The sequence below is a fragment of the Strigops habroptila genome, chromosome 14 (genome assembly GCF_004027225.2).
Source record: "Strigops habroptila isolate Jane chromosome 14, bStrHab1.2.pri, whole genome shotgun sequence".
Lineage (NCBI taxonomy): Eukaryota > Metazoa > Chordata > Aves > Psittaciformes > Psittacidae > Strigops > Strigops habroptila.
Window position 1 is genome coordinate 2148349 of NC_044290.2, and position 20197 is coordinate 2168545.

General features: G+C 43.1%; 1 protein-coding gene across 5 annotated transcripts; it reads left to right on the top strand.

Annotated features, from left to right (window-relative positions):
- Nucleotides 1-1977: 1977 nt before the first annotated feature.
- LOC115616511 (myosin heavy chain, skeletal muscle, adult-like) lies at nucleotides 1978-19510 on the top strand. Of its 5 annotated transcripts, none has more exons than XM_030505821.1 (38): nucleotides 1978-2184; nucleotides 2273-2416; nucleotides 2516-2672; nucleotides 3907-3934; nucleotides 4029-4134; nucleotides 4252-4350; nucleotides 4477-4540; nucleotides 4633-4731; nucleotides 4827-4930; nucleotides 5011-5149; nucleotides 6014-6132; nucleotides 6230-6379; nucleotides 6692-6862; nucleotides 7340-7653; nucleotides 7757-7826; nucleotides 8489-8576; nucleotides 8669-8786; nucleotides 8933-9056; nucleotides 9142-9278; nucleotides 9380-9635; nucleotides 11805-12047; nucleotides 12150-12326; nucleotides 12412-12557; nucleotides 12646-12736; nucleotides 13392-13781; nucleotides 13949-14075; nucleotides 14249-14367; nucleotides 14921-15117; nucleotides 15412-15595; nucleotides 15682-15847; nucleotides 16020-16144; nucleotides 16324-16632; nucleotides 16733-16936; nucleotides 17212-17337; nucleotides 17432-17602; nucleotides 17689-17793; nucleotides 17918-18013; nucleotides 19226-19510. In XM_030505821.1, exons 1-38 carry the CDS (start codon nucleotides 1978-1980, stop codon nucleotides 19382-19384), a joined length of 5829 nt encoding a protein of 1942 aa, XP_030361681.1. In that variant the 3' UTR covers nucleotides 19385-19510. The 5 variants fall into 5 exon arrangements, with proteins under 5 accessions (XP_030361681.1, XP_030361679.1, XP_030361683.1 ...); XM_030505819.1 differs by having other exon boundaries at nucleotides 7340-7649; nucleotides 7750-7826; XM_030505823.1 differs by having other exon boundaries at nucleotides 4258-4350; nucleotides 7340-7669; nucleotides 7773-7826.
- Nucleotides 19511-20197: the final 687 nt, after the last annotated feature.

Sequence of the window (20197 nt, forward strand, 5' to 3'; positions counted from 1 at the left end):
ACCTTTCCTAAAACTAGATCAGCTTGGACTACCAGCACATCTCCTTTTCCCAATCCATCAGCGTTACACAGAACTGGCTGCTACCTCTAATGCTTTGGTACAAAGCTTTCTGGGACTGTGAATGTGTAAATATGCATATTTTGATGGCAAGGTGGTGTTAGACTGAGAATTTCTCAGAATGCATGATATCTAGAACTATATGCTGAGGTGATATGTGTGATTGTATGTACAAGCATGCCAGGGTGAGCCACATTGTTTTGGGGAGTTGTAGGTAGAGAAAGGCTATTGGTACCTCTGGAACTTCAGATTTAACAGAGGGAACTGGTTATTTATGCACATAATATAGGAGCAAACATAGGTCAAATGCAAATAAAAAGTGTAAGAGTGTAAACTGTGAGAAAGCAGTTTCTGGGGAATTACTTTTTACATGAAATATGCACAAAACTATTATCAATGCATGCACAAGTATATACTTTAATTTGATACCTCAGAAGTCAGATCAGGATCCTATTCAAGAGCTGCATTTCAAAGCAGTCTCCCATTACTCGCTGTATTTCAAACCCTTTCAGCTATTGAGAGTGTCCCACACAGAAATCTCAGCTGTAATACATTTTGACTTCCTACTTTTTAGAAAATACCACTGAAAAGTGTCTCAAGAACAATTATTTGCTGGTTTTTGACATACTTTTCCCGTTCTTCTCAATGCATGTGTTCTCAAAGCATCACAGACATTATCATCACCATTGCATGACTGAAACGTTGTGGTATAAGCCTAAGGAAACTCCCATGGGCCAATCAGCAAATCACTGAGAAAGCCAGCAACAGGAACCATAAGTCCCTGCATCCAAGTTCTCTAAGTGCCTTGAGTAGTCTAGATTCTCTTCTTAACAGTCTCGGCAAATTATTTATAGATGTATTCACATAGTAAGATATAAAAATGTTCTAATTATATCATTCAAATCAAATGAAAATTATGCCCTTAGTTTGCCAGACAATGCTTTGCCAAAGAAGGTTTGATAGGAATGTTCTGACCGAAGAAAGGGGGAGCATCTGCAGCATCTGCAGACGAGACACTATAAAATCTCCCAGAGGCAAGCCTGACCTGTCTCCACGGAACGCTCCAAGGTAAGTGCATGCATTTTGTGAGCTTAAGGAAAGAGGACAAAGTCCTTGCAATAACCCGTTCCGTTTCTTCTGCCTCTTGCAACTATTTCCACGAGGGAGTTTCCATGTGAACAAAATTTTTCAATATCATTTTAATGTATGTCTGATCTTCAGCCCATGATTTGTCTCTGGAATTCCATGCAGCAATAAGGAACAATTGCCATTCCTATTTCACAGAGTTGGCCGGTTTCCAGGATACAAGCCTTCTCCAAAGGTAATACCTTAAATAATGCATTCCTAGACTGCAGGAATTTTATACAGAATTTTATAAAGCTGCATGAGTTATTTTCATAAATCCTCTTATTTCTGCTGACTTTTGTGTAGGCAAGACTGTTGAAAATAGAGAAGATCTGAAAAGTGAAGTAATTTTTAATTTTGAGCACATAAGGTAATATTTTTAACAAGAAAGTACTCTCTTGAAGATGCATCACTCATAATTAAGGAACAGAACAAACATGGATTTCCTCTGGCTGTAGATTCTTTTGCGTGAAGGCTTCAAATCTGGTCAGAATTTATAAAATTACAAAAATGTAGTAAATATTCAAAAGAATTTCTATTTATTGTTCCAAGGCCTGTGTGGTTTAGAAGACTAAGTCTTACTTATCAGTGGGACTAGGATACTTTTAAGTTCAAATCAAAGTGGATTTCAGTGGTTGTGTCTAAGAGAGTTTCTGGGAGAATAGCTAGTACTTTACTAGCCTAACAGCAGGAAGTTTTCTCACTTATATGGGTTATATTATTTTTCACAGTGATCCATAACCTTGTTCTCCCCACAAGACACATCTGCTGTTGTGCCTTCACTAAAGTGCAGCCATGACCTCTCCGGACTCTGAGATGGCCGCCTTTGGGGAGGCGGCTCCTTTTCTCCGAAAGTCAGAAAAGGAGAGAATCGAGGCCCAGAACAGACCTTTCGATGCCAAGACATCGGTCTTTGCGGCCCATCCTAAAGAATCCTTTGTGAAAGGGACAATCCAGAGCAAAGAAGGAGGGAAGGTCACTGTCAAGTCTGAAGCTGGAGAGGTGAGTAAGAAACAAGGCTGAAAGACACCATTTGATTCCGATTCTCAGTTCTTAGCTGACATACACAGATCTTTTGCTTCCTTTGTAGACCCTGACCGTGAAGGAAGACCAAGTCTTTCCCATGAACCCTCCCAAGTATGATAAAATCGAGGACATGGCCATGATGACCCACCTCCACGAACCCGCTGTGCTGTACAACCTCAAAGAGCGTTATGCAGCCTGGATGATCTACGTAAGTACCAGCAGCAGTCTTCCTCTGGGTAGCTGCTCTTGGGAGGAACTGCTCTGCCAGGCTAAGTGGAAGCCAACGTGCTGTCTCCCTTCCCCACAGACCTACTCGGGTCTCTTCTGTGTCACTGTCAACCCCTACAAGTGGCTGCCGGTGTACAACCCGGAGGTGGTGTTGGCCTACCGAGGCAAGAAGCGCCAGGAGGCCCCTCCACATATCTTCTCCATCTCTGACAATGCCTATCAGTTCATGCTGACTGGTGAGTGCTCGATTTCTTTTGAACGTCTCTTGCAATGATCTGTCTGTAGAGGGAAATTCTCTGGAAATATGGTGTAACACTTAAAATACAGTGTGTGTGATATTAATGGAAGATTAATGCACCTAACTGTAATGGTCTGTGTAAGCTGAGTGTCTGTGTTCCCGTTGGAATCAATAAAGACTTGGACCTAAAGAAAACAATCTAAAAGGAGGAAATTCACTGGAAAGAAGTCACCTATTTTATGGTGTAGAATTTACTGACTGTAAGGGGATCTTACATATATGCATATGTTTATGTATCGTAATCACTAAACTAGTGTCAGCTGGAGACTACAAAGTAAAATAATATCACACCTATCCTATAAATGATAGGTCAATTCAAATTTGCAAGTATCAGTGCTAACAAGTAAAACAGTATCTCTGCATTGAACAGGTACATAAGCTTAGTAAGATTAGTATGCAAATGGAATTCATGATGGAAAAGATGACCAAGTCATCTAAAGTACATGCAGACTTTAATGATCTATGTAACTCCTACACTGATCTATGCAACTGCAAATCAGTTGTACCTTATAGTGAAAAGTAAACTTCAGAAAAAAAATATCAAGGAAAAAATAAAGCTTTGAGGATTTAAACTGAATGGCTTAAAAAAAAAATAATCTCCTTTCCTTTATTCCTTCCACCTCTTATTTTCTCTTTCTTATGTGTGCAGTGAAATCAAACATTTTCAGGATTTTAGCCCTTCTATTCTTGATCTTTTGTTACAAAATGGGAAATAGATCCAGAATACAAAAAGGAAAATTTAACCTTGTCTATGTATGATCTTGGGAATACAGAATTTCTGTATATATAGGCATTAAAAAAAGAATAAAAGCCATAAGATCACTCAGGAAAGTTTTAGCTTCAGAAGAATTTACATGCTGCCAGAGCCCAACCTCAACATTTTTGTTACATTTTCTTATGTTATAAGAGTGAAATAAGTAGCCTGATAAGACAATATCTTGAAAGGCAGAAAGCTACAAAAGCTCTTCTGAAGTGATGTCTTAATTGACCCAATTGATAACATCTGAAGTAGGTGGGAGTATCAAAAGTACCCACTAGAATTACCAGGGCTTTTCACCATCTTTTGTTCCTGTGTTCCCTGGAAGCTTTGCTTCATATTTTTCTCCTAGTTTCTGAGCTTTTTGTTGTTCATGACCACTAGGAAAAGTTTTCTTATCTCTGTCTTTTCACAGATCGCGAGAACCAGTCAATCTTGATCACGTATGTACACTGCTCTGGTTCCTGCGGGGCTGCCCGGTGCCAGGGGACCTCCTGCCTGACCACATGCTCTCTTCTTCTCTCTTTGGTTGCACAGCGGAGAATCCGGAGCAGGGAAGACTGTGAACACGAAGCGTGTCATCCAGTACTTTGCAACAATTGCAGCGGGTGGGGACAAGAAGAAGGACGATCACTCAGGCAAGGTGAGTCAAGAAGAACACACTGAACATTTGGCATGTAATTGTTGTATCAACTAAACACTATAGTTATAACTATATAATTATATATTCAGTTATAGTTATAACTGAATAATTATCATCCTGCAGGGAACACTTGAGGATCAAATCATCAGTGCCAACCCCCTGCTGGAGGCCTTTGGAAATGCTAAGACTGTGAGGAACGACAACTCCTCACGCTTTGTAAGTTGTTGCTTTGGACAAAATCCCTCCTCACTATAACAGTAGTGATGGGCTAGTGGTATTCTCACATAAGGAGATGACAGTGAAATGCATCTTGGCTGAAATGCTGCTGTTTCTTCTTAATAGGGCAAATTCATCAGAATCCACTTTGGGGCCAGAGGCAAACTGGCTTCTGCTGACATTGAAACCTGTAAGACACTCTCCTGGCCTGATCCTTTTCCTTCCTAAATTCCCACCTCTGAGTGAAGTCTTGTGCATGACTCTTTCTCCCTTCCTTGCCAGATCTGCTGGAGAAGTCCAGAGTGACTTTCCAGCTAAAGGCAGAAAGAAGCTACCACATATTCTATCAGGTCACCTCCAACAAGAAGCCAGAGCTAATTGGTAGGAAGATCACTAACGTTATGGAGGAATTTCAATGAGCAACAGTCATTTGGAAAGCTAAAGTAAGCCCATTTTCACTCTTTTATTGCTTTCAGACATGCTCCTCATTACCACCAACCCTTATGATTTCCACTTTGTGAGTCAAGGTGAAATCACTGTTCCAAGCATTAATGACCAGGAGGAACTGATGGCTACAGATGTAAGTAACTTACCAAACAGGTCATGTAGTGGATATGCGCCCTGGTACTTCTGCATTTACTTTACTGTTTCTGTTGCCAGAGTGCCATTGACATCCTAGGCTTCACTCCTGATGAGAAGACAGCCATCTACAAGCTGACAGGGGCTGTCATGCACTATGGCAATCTGAAGTTCAAGCAGAGGCAGCGTGAGGAGCAGGCAGAGCCGGATGGCACAGAAGGTATCAGCAGATTCAGCAAACATTCCAAAGGAGATTCTTTGTCACCAAACGAAGGACTTTAGGCAGATTTCAGGCTTTAAGTATGCAAATGTGTAAACAAAAAAAAAAAAAAAAAAAATTGTTTAGTGGCTAGATGGCAGTTAAGACATGTATCTCATTCAATGATACCTGTAATTTTATTCTGTTACTACTTAATAATGAAGAGATATGGTATACCCTGCCAGGAAGCCAGGAAGCATGGATGTCAATTCCTGAAACATTATTATAGTCATTAGTATTTTTGTTAACATTAAAATTTATTAACATTATTGCTAACAATATTAACACAGTTATATTATTAGTCACAGTTTATTTGGAATACACCTTGCTATCTGCTGTATAGTGGAATAACTGCTGTAAAGAATCTGCTGTATAGTGGAATATAGTGCTGTAAAGTGGCTCGGTCCTTGCAGAGTAGGAGACTATGCTCCTATGCACCCTCACCTGATAAGGGGAACTCTGATGCGAGATGTGTATTTGATTAGTCTCTGCCACAGCAGTAAGTACAATCCATGCCTCCAGCTCTCTGAGTGATGCATCCTTTTGGCATACAACTAGAAAGAAAGTGTAAAGTCCCATAGTCATGCCTGAAAAAGAATGAAAGCAATGAGTTCTATTTGAAGACATTTGTACAAACCAAAGCTCAGGAAGTGCTGTAGACTCTGAATCCCGAAACCACAGAGAAATTAGCTTTGTTGCTTTGACTCAGATATTTTTGTGCAACTCTCTAACAGTGAACATTTACTGTTGCTTTTGAGACAGTCCCTCAAGCACCAAATTTTAGGAATTGCCAATATTTATTTCTCTCTCTTTTCTGGTATTTAGTGGCTGACAAGGCTGCCTACCTGATGGGTCTGAACTCAGCTGACCTGCTGAAGGCCCTCTGCTGCCCCCGAGTCAAGGTTGGGAACGAATATGTGACCAAGGGTCAAACTGTGCAGCAGGTAAGAAAAATGTGGTAACCTGGAATATGCTTTGATGGTTCCTGTTGATTCTCCTCTACGGTATATAGTTACCTCCAAACCTTTCTCCTTGCTTTAGGTGAACAATGCAGTTGGTGCCCTGGCAAAAGCTGTCTATGAGAGGATGTTCTTGTGGATGGTTGTTCGTATCAACGAACAGCTGGATACAAAGCAACCCAGACAGTACTTCATTGGTGTCCTGGATATTGCTGGCTTTGAGATCTTCGATGTAAGGAAAATAGTTGTCTCAGCATTTTCATTGAAGTACAATTGAGAATAAAGGAAAATTTGAGACATATGTTTAGTAGCAATTAGTATCTTCCTACACTTATTTGCAGGGCTTTCGTTTTTAACCCCCCGCCAAAAAAAAAGTTATAATAGAAAACTAGTCTCCTAACCTCCTCTCTTTTCGAAATGCAAAGCCTATCCTAGAGAGATAACATGGGAAAACTACATAGGAAGAGGCCTTGTATTTAAAGTATGACCCATGATGAATTAGGATTGCACAAGAAAACTCTGGATGTCTTTTTATGTCTGGCAGTTCAACAGCTTTGAGCAGCTGTGCATCAACTTCACCAATGAGAAACTGCAACAGTTTTTCAACCACCACATGTTCGTGCTGGAGCAGGAGGAGTACAAGAAGGAAGGAATTGAATGGACATTCATTGACTTTGGGATGGACCTGGCTGCCTGCATTGAGCTCATTGAGAAGGTATCCTTCCTATTCAAGTCTATTATATGCTGGATCTTCCACACTTGCCAAGAGACATATTGAAGAAGCATGTAGGAATATTCTAGCTTTTTCAAATACATACTGTGTGAAAGTCACAACAGGGTGGAAGTGGTTTTGGAGATGATACTCAGATATCAATATTTTGGTGAGAGCATTAATTTCCAGATCACAAAATGAAGTTATATAACAGACTGCCATGTTCTGTAAGTACCTATCAGTAGAGAGGTTTTATGGAGAGGACTGTATTTCACAATGATGTATCTGTAATTTTCATTGGCAAAGGCATTTGTGTAAGTTTAAATGGAACGGCAACACTGAAAAAAGTAGAGCCTTAGTTAATTTTCTTTGACTTAATGTTATAAAATGCATGGGAACAGGTTTCTCTTCTGACTCCAGCAGCTTTCCAATCTTTTTCCTTTCTAATCTCTTTCTCCCTCTTGTTGTAATGTCTTCCAGCCCATGGGCATCTTCTCCATCCTGGAAGAGGAGTGCATGTTCCCCAAGGCAACTGACACCTCTTTCAAGAACAAGCTCTATGACCAGCATCTGGGCAAGTCCAGCAACTTCCAGAAGCCAAAGCCTACCAAAGGCAAGGTTGAGGCCCACTTCTCGCTGGTGCACTATGCTGGCACGGTGGACTACAACATCACTGGCTGGCTTGAGAAGAACAAAGACCCTCTGAATGAAACGGTCATTGGGTTGTACCAGAAATCATCCCTGAAGACACTGGCCTTACTCTTTGCCAACTATGGTGGAGCAGATGCAGGTCAGCCTTGTGAAAATTGTGCTTTCACTGTGAGACAATGTTGAAACAGAATTAAAACAGTGAACACTGAACTGCTTTTTTTCTTTTCTTCCATTTGCAGAGGCTAGTGGTGGTGGTGGCAAGAAGGGTGGCAAGAAGAAGGGTTCTTCTTTCCAGACTGTCTCGGCACTTTTCCGGGTACAGTAATGCATTTGTTCTCTCTTTGTAATATGAAGGAAGGAGGGGATGTAATATTAAATTTGAAGGGAATATTTTGTATTGCTGTAACAGTGGTAAAATTCCACATCAGGTTTTCCAGGATCAATTTTATATTGCTAACGTGTCATGTTCAAAAACAAGCATTCAGTCTTCAAAAATCATAAAAAATGAAATAATTTCTTTTGTTTGGTTTTTGTTTGGAGAGGATATTATTCAGATCTTTATACGTGGGTCAGACTAGAACTATAATTTTAGCATTCCTGCATTTCTGTGAGGTTGAGATGTTAGGGAATTGGGAATCTCCTTACAAACATTCTCCAAGGAGATATTCATCTTATCTGAAAAAAACCCCTTTTTAAACTTAAGTAGATCAACTTTAAATGGCAGAACATAAAAACCTGAAAAGTTAATTACATTGTGGGAAAGTGTGAAATCATAGATGTTCCCACTGGATCAGTAGCAGTATTTCAGTCTTTAAAAATGGTGTTCAGTATCTTCAAATAGTAGAAATACTTGGTTTCTGGGGCTTTATCTGTGTTCTGAAACATAGCTAATATTGAGAAGTTGTAAAGTCATCACCATGGGTTTGATGCATCAAACACTGGACATAAGACACTCACATTACTAACCGGTCCCTCTAGGAGAACTTAAACAAACTGATGACCAACCTACGGAGCACTCACCCCCATTTTGTGCGTTGCATCATCCCAAATGAAACAAAAACACCTGGTAAGATGCTCAAGCAGAAAGAGAACTTGCTCTGATATAGCCATTCCCCTCTGCAGTGGAAACTAGTGCTCATTTATGGTCTACATTGCTAGGTGCCATGGAGCATGAACTTGTACTTCACCAGCTGCGCTGTAATGGTGTGCTGGAAGGCATCAGGATTTGCAGGAAAGGTTTCCCCAGCAGAGTCCTCTATGCTGACTTCAAACAGAGGTAAGAGTGCAGCACTTCTCAGCACTTCTCAGCATTAAAAGTAACTCTGGTCCATTCATATGGCTTCTTCAGGCTGCACTCTGTTGTCAAAAATAGATATATATGGTGTTCAGTAGCTAGTGTGTGTCTCCTTTCTCTTTTGACAGATACAAGCTGCTTAATGCCAGTGCGATCCCAGAGGGACAGTTCATTGACAGCAAGAAAGCTTCTGAGAAGCTTCTTGCATCGATTGATGTGGACCACACCCAGTACAAGTTTGGCCACACCAAGGTACAAATCTTTCTTGAGTCATTCACTACATCTCTGTGCTCTGCTCTACCTGCCAGTGAGGTGCAGCAACATTCCCTTTCTCAAGGTGTTCTTCAAAGCTGGGCTGCTGGGACTCCTGGAGGAGATGAGGGATGAGAAGCTGGCTCAGATCATCACCCGCACACAAGCCGTGTGCAGGGGCTACCTGAGCAGAGTGGAGTACCAGAGAATGGTAGAGAGAAGGTAGACATACCTCATCTTCAGTTAAACTCACTGTACTTGGAGGAAAGTGTTGACACTTGTCCTCCTGAAAATATTTAATGTATATTTTAATTATGCTTCAGGGAGTCCATCTTCTGCATCCAGTACAATATTCGTGCATTCATGAATGTGAAGCACTGGCCCTGGATGAAGCTGTTCTTCAAGATCAAGCCCTTGCTGAAGAGTGCAGAATCTGAGAAGGAGATGGCCATCATGAAACAAGAGTTTGAGAAAACCAAGGAAGAGCTTGCAAAGTCTGAGGCAAAGAGGAAGGAGCTGGAGGAGAAAATGGTCAAACTGGCGCAGGAAAAAAATGATCTTCAGCTGCAAGTGCAGGCTGTGAGTTTGTCACCATTAATTTATCACTCAGAAAAAGAGTTATGCATTCAGACTGTTAGTTACGAAGCAGAAGATCAGAGTATAGAAGACCAAAAGTCATATATTTGGTGAATTATCAATCATATGTGTGTGAAGTTGAGGAAACAAGTGTCTGGCAGTGGCATTGTGAGCACTATGACAGCCAGTACAAAGAAGCAGAAAGCTCAAAGTGGGAGTCAGTGGTCTTGCCTTCAGAGGAAGGGGGCAATTCAGCTAGCCAACATGAAATACTCAGAACACAGTTTTGCCTGAACCCTCAACTCCCTCTGAGCTGGTGATTCCTTCATGGGGTATCTCCATCTCACCAGGATGCAGAACAATGAATTAATTTTGGAGTGTAAATGCGAGCCAGAGTTGAAAGTGGCACTTGTAAATTCAGGTACAGAAAAAGCCATTCACCCTGTGTCTAATAACTAATAGTTAATCATTCATTCAGTGATTGTGAAAGGCAGCTTCAAATTTCTCTTTAGTCTATGTATATACAGATTTATGTGTGTGTATATATATATATAAAAAAACCCCACAGAGTTCCTGTTTCTGAGAAACACTCACAACATCCAAAGGGGGTTTCTTCTTCCCTTAGTTGTTATACACAAAAGAGCTCTGTATGCTTTAGACTTTATTGGTATGAATCAAGGTCATAAATGAAATTTATAATGAAATAGAAGTTTTACTTTTTCTTGAACATTGTAGTTTTTTTCATTTCTAATCTGGATTTTCTATGGTAGTTCCGATATAAACAACATCCTGTGGGGGTAAAATATTAATATTTAATATTGAGAGGCTAGCTAAGAAGTTATCTTTATATAAGAACATTCCTTTTCTCTAAAAGCCACCTTTCCATAATGTTCTTGTGTTGGGGTCTCCAGTATGGGTGGCACAATTTAGAACAGGTTAGACTGAAGTTTTTTTAACTATAAATACTGTGAGAGTGCATTGGGACAGCATCTCCCTTTCTGGTCTCCTGTTCTCTGCCAACTGATTGCAGACATGCAGACTATATATTGTATCACAAAAAAAGAAAGCAGTGAAGAAAACCAACTAGCTCAGTGTTAACAAAGCCAGCTATCCATCCTTGGGGGCCATATTCTACTGAAGTAGCTTGTTAACTGCAACAGTTCTAAGGAGTCAAACAGTAAACAACATGACAATATGGAGAGTCTGGCTCTTGGTGGAGTGGCATAGCCAGTATTATCTTAACTCAAAAGTGGGGAGTTGAAAACAATCATGGACTGCTTTTAGTTGAAAGGAATATTCTTTTAGTAAAGATACTTCATAGCCAGACCCCTCAATCTTAAATATTAATAATTTTACCACCACAGTCCTGTGAACCTTGTAGATACACAGCACTTCACAAATAAAACATTGCTTTAAAATATACACAAAAGTATTTGATATTCAAATGTCACTTTACAAATTCATCTTAATGTACACATTGAATTTCTTAAATTACCAACTAAAACCGGAACACTGTACTTAATTACCTGTTTATTTGAGAATTGCAATAGAAGAAGGAAACTTTGTGTTACATGTTTTCCTTAGTATATCCCATTGGACTTTCTTATAAGATTTGCCTTTCAAATTCATTTGGGACAAAACAAATGCATTATACCAAAAGCCCACCAAAGAGTAAGATGATGTGATCAGCTGAAAGCCACATATGCCACTCCAGACACAGTACGGAAGGATGACACACAGCTGATTGATTGACAAGAGTAAGAGCCCACTTGCACAAGCAGCAATCTTAATACATGTAGAGATAGCAAACTTTTTTTCATTAAATTACTGTTGACACTGCCGGAGCTTTTACACCCAGCTTAATAAAGGGTTCAGAAGGATTCAGTTACAAAAACATATTGAATACTATGTTTGTGAAGAGAAATGTCTTCAAACACTTTCTCTTCTATGTAAATGAGAAATTCACACACCCACCACATCAATGAGTCAATTTTAGGAGAGAGAAAAAAGTTTCTGAAATAAAATTGTTTCCAACTAAGAAGCATTCCAGAAGAAAACAAAAAGCAAGTTTAGAGTTGTTTGAGAAGAGGTCAACTTCAGGTCACATTTTAACACACACTTACATTAAGAAGTCCAGAAAACAAACCAAGAACACATGTGTCTCCCCACCAGGAAGCAGATAGCTTGGCTGATGCTGAGGAAAGATGTGACCAGCTAATCAAAACCAAAATCCAGTTGGAAGCAAAAGTTAAAGAGGTGACTGAAAGGGCTGAGGATGAGGAGGAAATAAATGCTGAGCTGACAGCCAAGAAGCGGAAACTGGAGGATGAATGCTCAGAGTTGAAGAAAGATATCGATGACCTTGAGTTAACACTGGCCAAGGTTGAAAAGGAAAAACATGCCACTGAAAACAAGGTATGAGGCAGAAGATGACACTGTCACTCTAGAGAAGACATTTTGTTATACACGATAAAGTTTAAACATTTCTAATCTGCACTCGTTCCCTTCTTCTCAAAGGTGAAAAACCTCACAGAGGAAATGGCAGCCCTGGACGAGACCATTGTCAAGCTGACAAAAGAGAAGAAAGCCCTCCAAGAGGCCCATCAGCAGACACTGGATGATCTCCAGGCAGAAGAGGACAAAGTCAATACACTGACCAAAGCTAAAATCAAGCTGGAGCAACAAGTGGACGACGTAAGCACACAGACATACAGCAAGAACAGGACAGATGTGGAGTTAGACCTGCCTGGTAGATCATTGGTGGTCTTGTTCATTTTAGCTGGAAGGGTCCCTGGAGCAAGAGAAGAAACTGCGCATGGACCTCGAGAGAGCTAAGAGGAAGCTCGAAGGAGACCTGAAGCTGGCCCAGGACAGCATCATGGATTTAGAAAATGATAAGCAGCAGCTGGATGAGAAACTGAAGAAGTAAGTGTGGCTGTGGGGCACCTGAGTGCTGGGCTGGTGTGCTTTTCTTTTTTTCTTTCAGCTCTAACACGATTTTCTTTGTCCAAAGGAAAGACTTTGAAATCAGCCAGATCCAGAGTAGAATCGAGGACGAGCAAACCCTGGCCATGCAATTACAGAAGAAGATCAAGGAGCTGCAGGCAAGTCTCTGTTCTTTCCCCTCTGTCGTGGTTTAAGCTCAGCCAGTAACTCAGAACTACACAGCTGCTCACTCACTTTCCCCCCTTCTTCTCATCCCCATTCCCGGAGGGATGGGAAGGAGAATTGAAATAATGTAAATCCCATGGGTTGAGATAAGAACAGTCCAGTAACTGTAAAAATACTACTACTACCACCAATAATAATAATGATGAGGGAAATAACAAGGAGAGAGGACACAATTGCTCAGCACCCATCAACCGATACCCAGCCTGACCCAAGCAGCAAACTAGGCCTTCCAGGTAACTCCCCCCAGTTTATGTATTGGGCATGACGTGCTGTGATATGGAATACCTCTTTGGGTAGTTTGGGTCAGGTGTTCTGTCTCTGCTTCCTCCCGGCTTCCCATGCCCCTCTTCAGTGGCAGAGCATGAGACTGAAAAAGCCCTTGATCGGAGTAAATGTCACTTAGCAACAACTAAAACCATTGGTGTTTTCAGCGTTGTTCTTAGGCTAAAGTTGAAAACACAGCACTGCACCAGATACTAAGAAGGAGAAAAATTACTGTTACAGATGAACCCAGGACACCCTCCCACATCCATCCTCAGGTCAGGTAGGAGGAGGCCATGGGTGTGAAGGGTTCCTGATGTTCCCCAGGCTCGTACTGAGGAATTGGAGGAAGAAATTGAGGCAGAGAGAACCTCTCGGGCAAAAGCAGAGAAGCATCGGTCTGACCTCTCGAGGGAGCTGGAGGAGATCAGCGAGCGCCTGGAAGAAGCAGGAGGAGCTACAGCAGCTCAGATCGATATAAACAAGAAGCGTGAGGCCGAGTTCCAGAAGATGCGTCGTGACCTCGAAGAGGCCACGCTGCAGCATGAAGCCACGGCTGCTGCCCTGCGGAAGAAGCACGCGGACAGCACTGCTGAGCTTGGGGAGCAGATCGACAACCTGCAGCGAGTGAAGCAGAAGCTGGAGAAGGAGAAGAGTGAGCTGAAGATGGAGATCGATGACTTGTCCAGTAACATGCAGTCTGTCTCCAAGGCCAAGGTACAGAGCACCTGTCAGGATGCTGCCCTATGGTACATGACCTGATAGATAATTTTGAAACTTCTGATAATGTTTTTCTGTCACACAGAGTTGCGTTGTTTTCATCATAAGAACAGATTTGAGAACTTATTGATAGTCCTCTTTCCTTAAACATATTTGACTTATAGGCAAACCTGGAGAAGATGTGTCGCACTCTGGAAGACCAGCTGAGTGAGATTAAGACAAAAGAAGAAGAGCATCAGCGCATGATCAATGACCTCAGTGCTCAAAGAGCTCGTCTGCAGACAGAAGCAGGTAACACCCCTCCCGCTCCCTGGAATGGGAGAACCTGTAATTGATGATGAGAAGAAAAAGAGTGGTGTTTTACTCAAATTGGTCTATACTTTGTAAGCTGGTATACAGTGCTTTGAAGACACATAGGTTTAGAATTGCTTTTTAAATTACAGTCTCTTTGTAAAATTTGTCAGGTGAATATTCACGCAAGATAGAAGAAAAAGATGGTTTGATATCTCAGCTATCCCGAGGCAAACAGGCATTTACTCAACAGATCGAGGAACTAAAGAGACATTTAGATGAAGAAGTAAAGGTAAACATATTTCCTGTAGGGGGATTGACTTTGGAATCAGATTCTGTTTTCTTTCTGGGTTTTTCCTACACTCCCATAAAATCAGAATATCTTAGCCATGTAGTTTTGGTATGGGAGCTTTCAAACTAGACTAACAATTTTGCCACTTCCATCTCTCATGTGAGCATAAAAGATGAGGGTAGCATCACCTCTGACCTGGTTACTGAGACAGGACTTTATTCATATTACAAATGGCATATAAAAAAGGTTGAGATATAGCTAAAAAACTTCGCTTCTTATTCTGCTGTTCCGTAATGGAAGCCGAAATTTTAGGACATACCTAAAAGGATTCAGCAATTCCCAGCCTTAAAATTGTCATTTACAGTTTACCCATCATCTCTCCTGAGGTAACATTCTAGATTCTGATGAATGAAGCAATAAGAAGCTTCTTAGCACATGGAATCAGTGCACCTTTCTTCCTTGGCCTTTAAGATTTTCAACAATGTTCCCTAAGTTGCCGTTCTATTATCTCATAAGCAATTCATTCTCCTAATTCCACTGTCTCTCTACTCAGGCCAAGAATGCGCTGGCCCACGCCTTGCAGTCTGCTCGCCACGACTGTGACTTGCTCCGGGAACAATACGAGGAGGAGCAGGAAGCCAAGGGGGAGCTGCAGCGCGCCCTGTCTAAGGCCAACAGCGAAGTGGCCCAGTGGAGAACCAAATACGAGACAGACGCTATTCAGCGCACAGAGGAGCTGGAAGAGGCAAAGTATGTTTTGGTAGGATGTGAAGAAGCCAATGGGAGACTGAGAATATAAAGGCAACATTGGAAAGAGATGCACCAAGTTATTCTGAGGAAAAAGTCACAGCTGTGCTTTGGGGAAGGGTAACAGAAAGTGGGAATCTTTATCGTGTAGAAGGCCGAGTGTTTTAGTAAAAGCAAAGGGTAAGACCAGCATATGTGAAGCCCTTCATTCTGTTTAACTGCAGACTGCAAAGTAATTAAGCATGCTTTTGTGAAAACACATTGGTTTCTCTGTGCTAACTAAGGAACTTCCCCCAGGAAGAAGCTGGCACAGCGCCTGCAGGATGCAGAGGAACACGTTGAAGTTGTCAATGCCAAATGTGCCTCCCTGGAAAAGACAAAACAGAGGCTGCAAAATGAAGTGGAGGACTTGATGATTGACGTGGAGAGATCAAATGCTGCCTGCGCAGCTTTAGATAAGAAGCAGAAGAACTTTGACAAGGTCTTTTGGGCTCCAGCCTGGGGGCTCCTGGACAGAGCATCCCCTCCTGATTATCACATCCATCCTGACACCCCATTTCTCTTCAGGTCCTGGCAGAATGGAAGCAGAAGTATGAGGAAACACAGGCTGACCTGGAAGCCTCCCAGAAAGAGGCTCGCTCTCTCAGCACGGAGCTGTTTAAGATGAAGAATGCCTATGAGGAGTCCTTGGACCACCTGGAAACGCTGAAGCGCGAGAACAAGAACTTGCAGCGTAAGTCCCTGGCCCTCTGCTCCTGGCAGGGATTTCTCACCACCCACCAGCACGCACCGCTTCACATGGCTCTGTGCCTGCAGGTGGGCAAAGATGCCTGTCACCTTGGTGTGTCAGGGCCCTTCCCATTCTGCCCTGTGCCCGACCATGCCATTGGTCCTTGTTCCCACAGAGGAGATTTCTGACCTCACGGAGCAGGTTGCGGAGGGAGGAAAAGCGATTCATGAGCTGGAGAAAGTCAAGAAGCAGATTGAGCAGGAGAAATTTGACCTCCAGGCCTCCCTGGAGGAAGCTGAGGTATACATAGAGCTAATAATTGTGTCCAGATTAAACATATGATAACAGTTACCTGAAGAGACAGCAGGAAAGCAAGCCTAGAAGTGAGGCTTTCTCACTTCACTTTGTGAAGTGCTGCATAAAAGATTACTTAGAAAAGAAGCACTAGGTTAAGTTACTGTTCCTGCTGACTTGTCCAGGCCTCCCTAGAACACGAAGAGGGCAAGATCCTGCGCCTCCAACTTGAGCTCAACCAGGTCAAGGCTGAGATTGACAGGAAGGTAGCAGAGAAAGATGAGGAGATTGACCAGATGAAGAGAAACCACCTCAGAATTGTGGAGTCCTTGCAGAGCAGCCTTGACGCTGAGATCAGGAGCAGGAATGAAGCCCTGCGGCTGAAGAAGAAGATGGAGGGAGACCTGAATGAAATGGAGATCCAGCTCAGCCATGCCAACCGCGTGGCTGCTGAGGCACAAAAGCACCTGAGAAACACTCAGGCAGCACTTAAGGTCCGTTCACCAAAGCTACTGAAACAGATAAGACATCCCTGAGATTTTTGACACCCAGGCTCACACTGCCACCTTGTAATTCCTGTTGCCTCTTTTACAGGATACCCAGATTCAATTGGACGATGCACTGAGGACACAGGAGGACCTGAAGGAGCAGGTGGCTATGGTAGAGCGCAGAGCAAACCTGTTGCAGGCTGAAATTGAGGAGCTACGGGCAGCCCTGGAGCAGACGGAGCGGTCAAGGAAAGTGGCTGAGCAGGAGCTTCTGGATGCCACTGAACGTGTGCAGCTCCTCCATACCCAGGTCAGGGCGTGGTGTAAAAGCAGTTGTGTTGACGCTTACCAAACAGAGAGTGCTGCTGTATACCAGAGGATAGGGAGTACTGGAATGGGCTGTCTACTCTTGTCCACAAGGAGAGGCATGCTCAGTGCCCATCATTTAAGGCCACTACTGGCATTTTATAAACTGTTTTTACAAAGGTTCTGAATTGCAGGCTTGAAGAGCAAAGACTTGGCTGCTGCTGTAGGTTTGGCATTGCAGACCTCAGATTACAAGTGTTGCCATCTCTCTTTGCACAGAACACCAGCTTGATCAACACCAAGAAGAAGCTGGAAACAGACATTGCCCAAATTCAGGGTGAGATGGAGGATACCATCCAGGAAGCCCGCAATGCTGAAGAGAAGGCCAAGAAGGCCATCACAGATGTGAGTAGAGGCTCCTTTCATTGCTCAAAAAGAAGTGCTATCTCCCCAAAATATCTCCAACCCCCAAATGGTATTGGCCTGTTTCTCTCATCAGGCAACCATGATGGCAGAAGAGCTGAAAAAGGAGCAGGACACCAGTGCCCACCTGGAGAGGATGAAGAAGAACCTGGACCAGACGGTGAAGGACCTGCAGCTCCGTCTGGATGAGGCTGAGCAGTTGGCACTGAAGGGAGGCAAGAAGCAAATCCAGAAGCTGGAGGCCAGAGTGCGTAGGGCTGGTATCTGTGCAAGAGTGAGCATGTGCCTTGGAGAGATACCAGGGAAGCTCCAAAGATGGGCTTGTGATTGCAGGTGCGGGAGCTGGAAGGGGAGGTTGATGCTGAGCAGAAGCGCAGCGCTGAAGCCGTGAAGGGTGTGCGCAAGTACGAGAGGAGGGTGAAGGAGCTGACCTACCAGGTAAGGCAGGAGGTGTCTTTGGCCTCACACACTTGCAGGAAAAATTTTTGCACCTGATTGCCAAGGGGAATTGCTAACACGTGTGGGGAAACCAATTCACTCTCCTGTTTTCCAACTCTTTTAGTCTGAGGAAGACCGGAAGAATATTCTCAGGCTCCAGGATCTGGTGGACAAGCTGCAAATGAAGGTGAAATCCTACAAGAGACAAGCTGAAGAGGCTGTAAGTATTTCTTGTAGTGGTAACCAGCATCTCTTTCTGAAGAGAAACACAAATATGAGAAATGAATATGTGTTTTTTTTGAATGCATAGAATCTGGTGAACAATGATGGACTGCAAGTGCAAGGAAAGAAATGTCGGTCGCCTCAGAATAGTTTAGTGTATGCCCATAAGAAATTCCTCCTTGTAAAGCTTGTAAGAAGTGGTTATCCATGAGAAATGTAATGATCCTAGGAACAGAATCCTGAGTATGGTTGACATTGCTTTCTTTTGGCCACGGTCCTGTCAGGGATGAACTAGAGGGATGTTCTGCAGTCTTTTGTACAAGAGGACAGATTGAGAGATGCAGCTCACAACCAGCCTCTCAACTGATAAATTTTTGAGTCAGGTTCTTTCCTGCCTTGGCCAGTATAGACAGGTTTTGCTGTTTTATAATGAGTGAATGATTTGTCAGAGGGACATGGATGAGTTCTGACTCATCTCCTCTAAGTTCTTTACCTTATTTCAGAGATTGCAGACCTAGAACATTGAGCCAGAACAGGAGGCAAAGATGTTTAGCTCATATGATGAACTGGAAATAAGTCTCTATTTCTTCTGCAAAGCAGCTATCTTCATAAGACAAAGCAATGATATGTGTGACTGGAGACAATGGCTAGAATAGAGGGGTTGATTGTGCATGGTGTTGTATTGGTTTGTAAGAAGAAAGAGATAGGCAGTTACCTGACAGTGCTGTCATAGCAGGCATGAAGAAAGAATGAGAAGCTATACTTACCTAGCGGGGAGTGGCAGGAGGGGGCAGGTACTTCGTCTCTGAGGACACCATATAAACTCCCCTCTGGGGAGTGTACATGTGGTTTCCTGATGCTGCTGCTCTTTCTTAGCCCTAACGTTTGAGTGCGAAGAGTGACAAACTGCAGCCCAAACAGCTTTTTCTTGGCAGCTAATATCAGAAACTGTTGTGCTGTCCACTCCACTTTGCACATTCCAGAAGACAGAACTGGGACAATTCAAAAGCTGTTTTGGTTGGTTTAGGTGGAATAGTTTAAGCAAGGGAGGATGAGGAAGTCTGTGAGAGGCTTATGTGTGAACAGTGTGGGTGGGGGATGGAGATTTGTGCCTTCCCTCAGCAAAGATCTAAAGTCCCACAAGGCTGAGGTGCAGCAGGAGTGAAACCCCTGCCCTGGGCTCCTCACCACCAACTCCCTCTCCCTACAGGAGGAGCTGTCCAATGTCAACCTCTCCAAGTTCCGAAAGATCCAGCACGAGCTGGAGGAAGCTGAGGAGCGGGCTGACATTGCAGAGTCCCAGGTCAACAAGCTCCGAGTGAAGACCCGGGAGGTATTTCACGTCAAGAAGATAGGAGAGGAAGAATGAGGTTATCATGAGGCAGCAAAGTGACCTGAAGGCTGCACAAAATGTGAAGCTCTCAGTTGCTTTCTTCTGCAATGAGTCTTTGTACCCACCTTAGTGTCTAGAGAATAAAGACCGTAGATTGCTCTGCATGCATACTATAAATGGTGCTGCCTTTGTTTTCATTTGTTTTTTTCAATCAAGCTTGGGATATTGCATTGCAGAACAAGTTTTCTCACTTTTCCTGGCTGGGGGAAGGGAGAAGCAAATGCAAACTCTGCATTAAGGACCCACAAACTTAGAGGCTGGCCTTTCCTGTGGAGGCTACTGATAGTCCAGCCTGTGCATCTCCACCATCTCCACGCCCTGCTCCTGCCCTCACGTAGCCGTAAGGCTTCTCCCATTGTCCTTTCATCACAGCTTACTTCCCACGTGAGAGGCAAGAGAGGCTGGTCCCTTTCCTTTTTCCTTTCCCTGCTTTTGTCTGTGATCCTGGCAGTCACAAACCCTAAACATCAGTTATCAGGAGTTCCAGTGCAGTGCACCATGAACGACCGACATTTCCTTGCCAGAGAGGATTTTGTGCACACAGAGCAGTGTCAGGACACATCGATAGTGCCCCTAAGTTGTGTCACTCTCTTACCTGAGATCCCCTCAGCTGCTCCCACCACCTGCTCTTAGTTTCTCTGTAGTGGACAAAGCGCTGAGCATCGGATGGGGCCACATGCTGAAGGACTGTCCCTTTGGGCACTGGATGGCACCAGCATCCTCCTCAACACATCACCTCTATTCCTTTCTCACATACCTTTTCTTGCTTCTGGCATACCTACTGGCTAA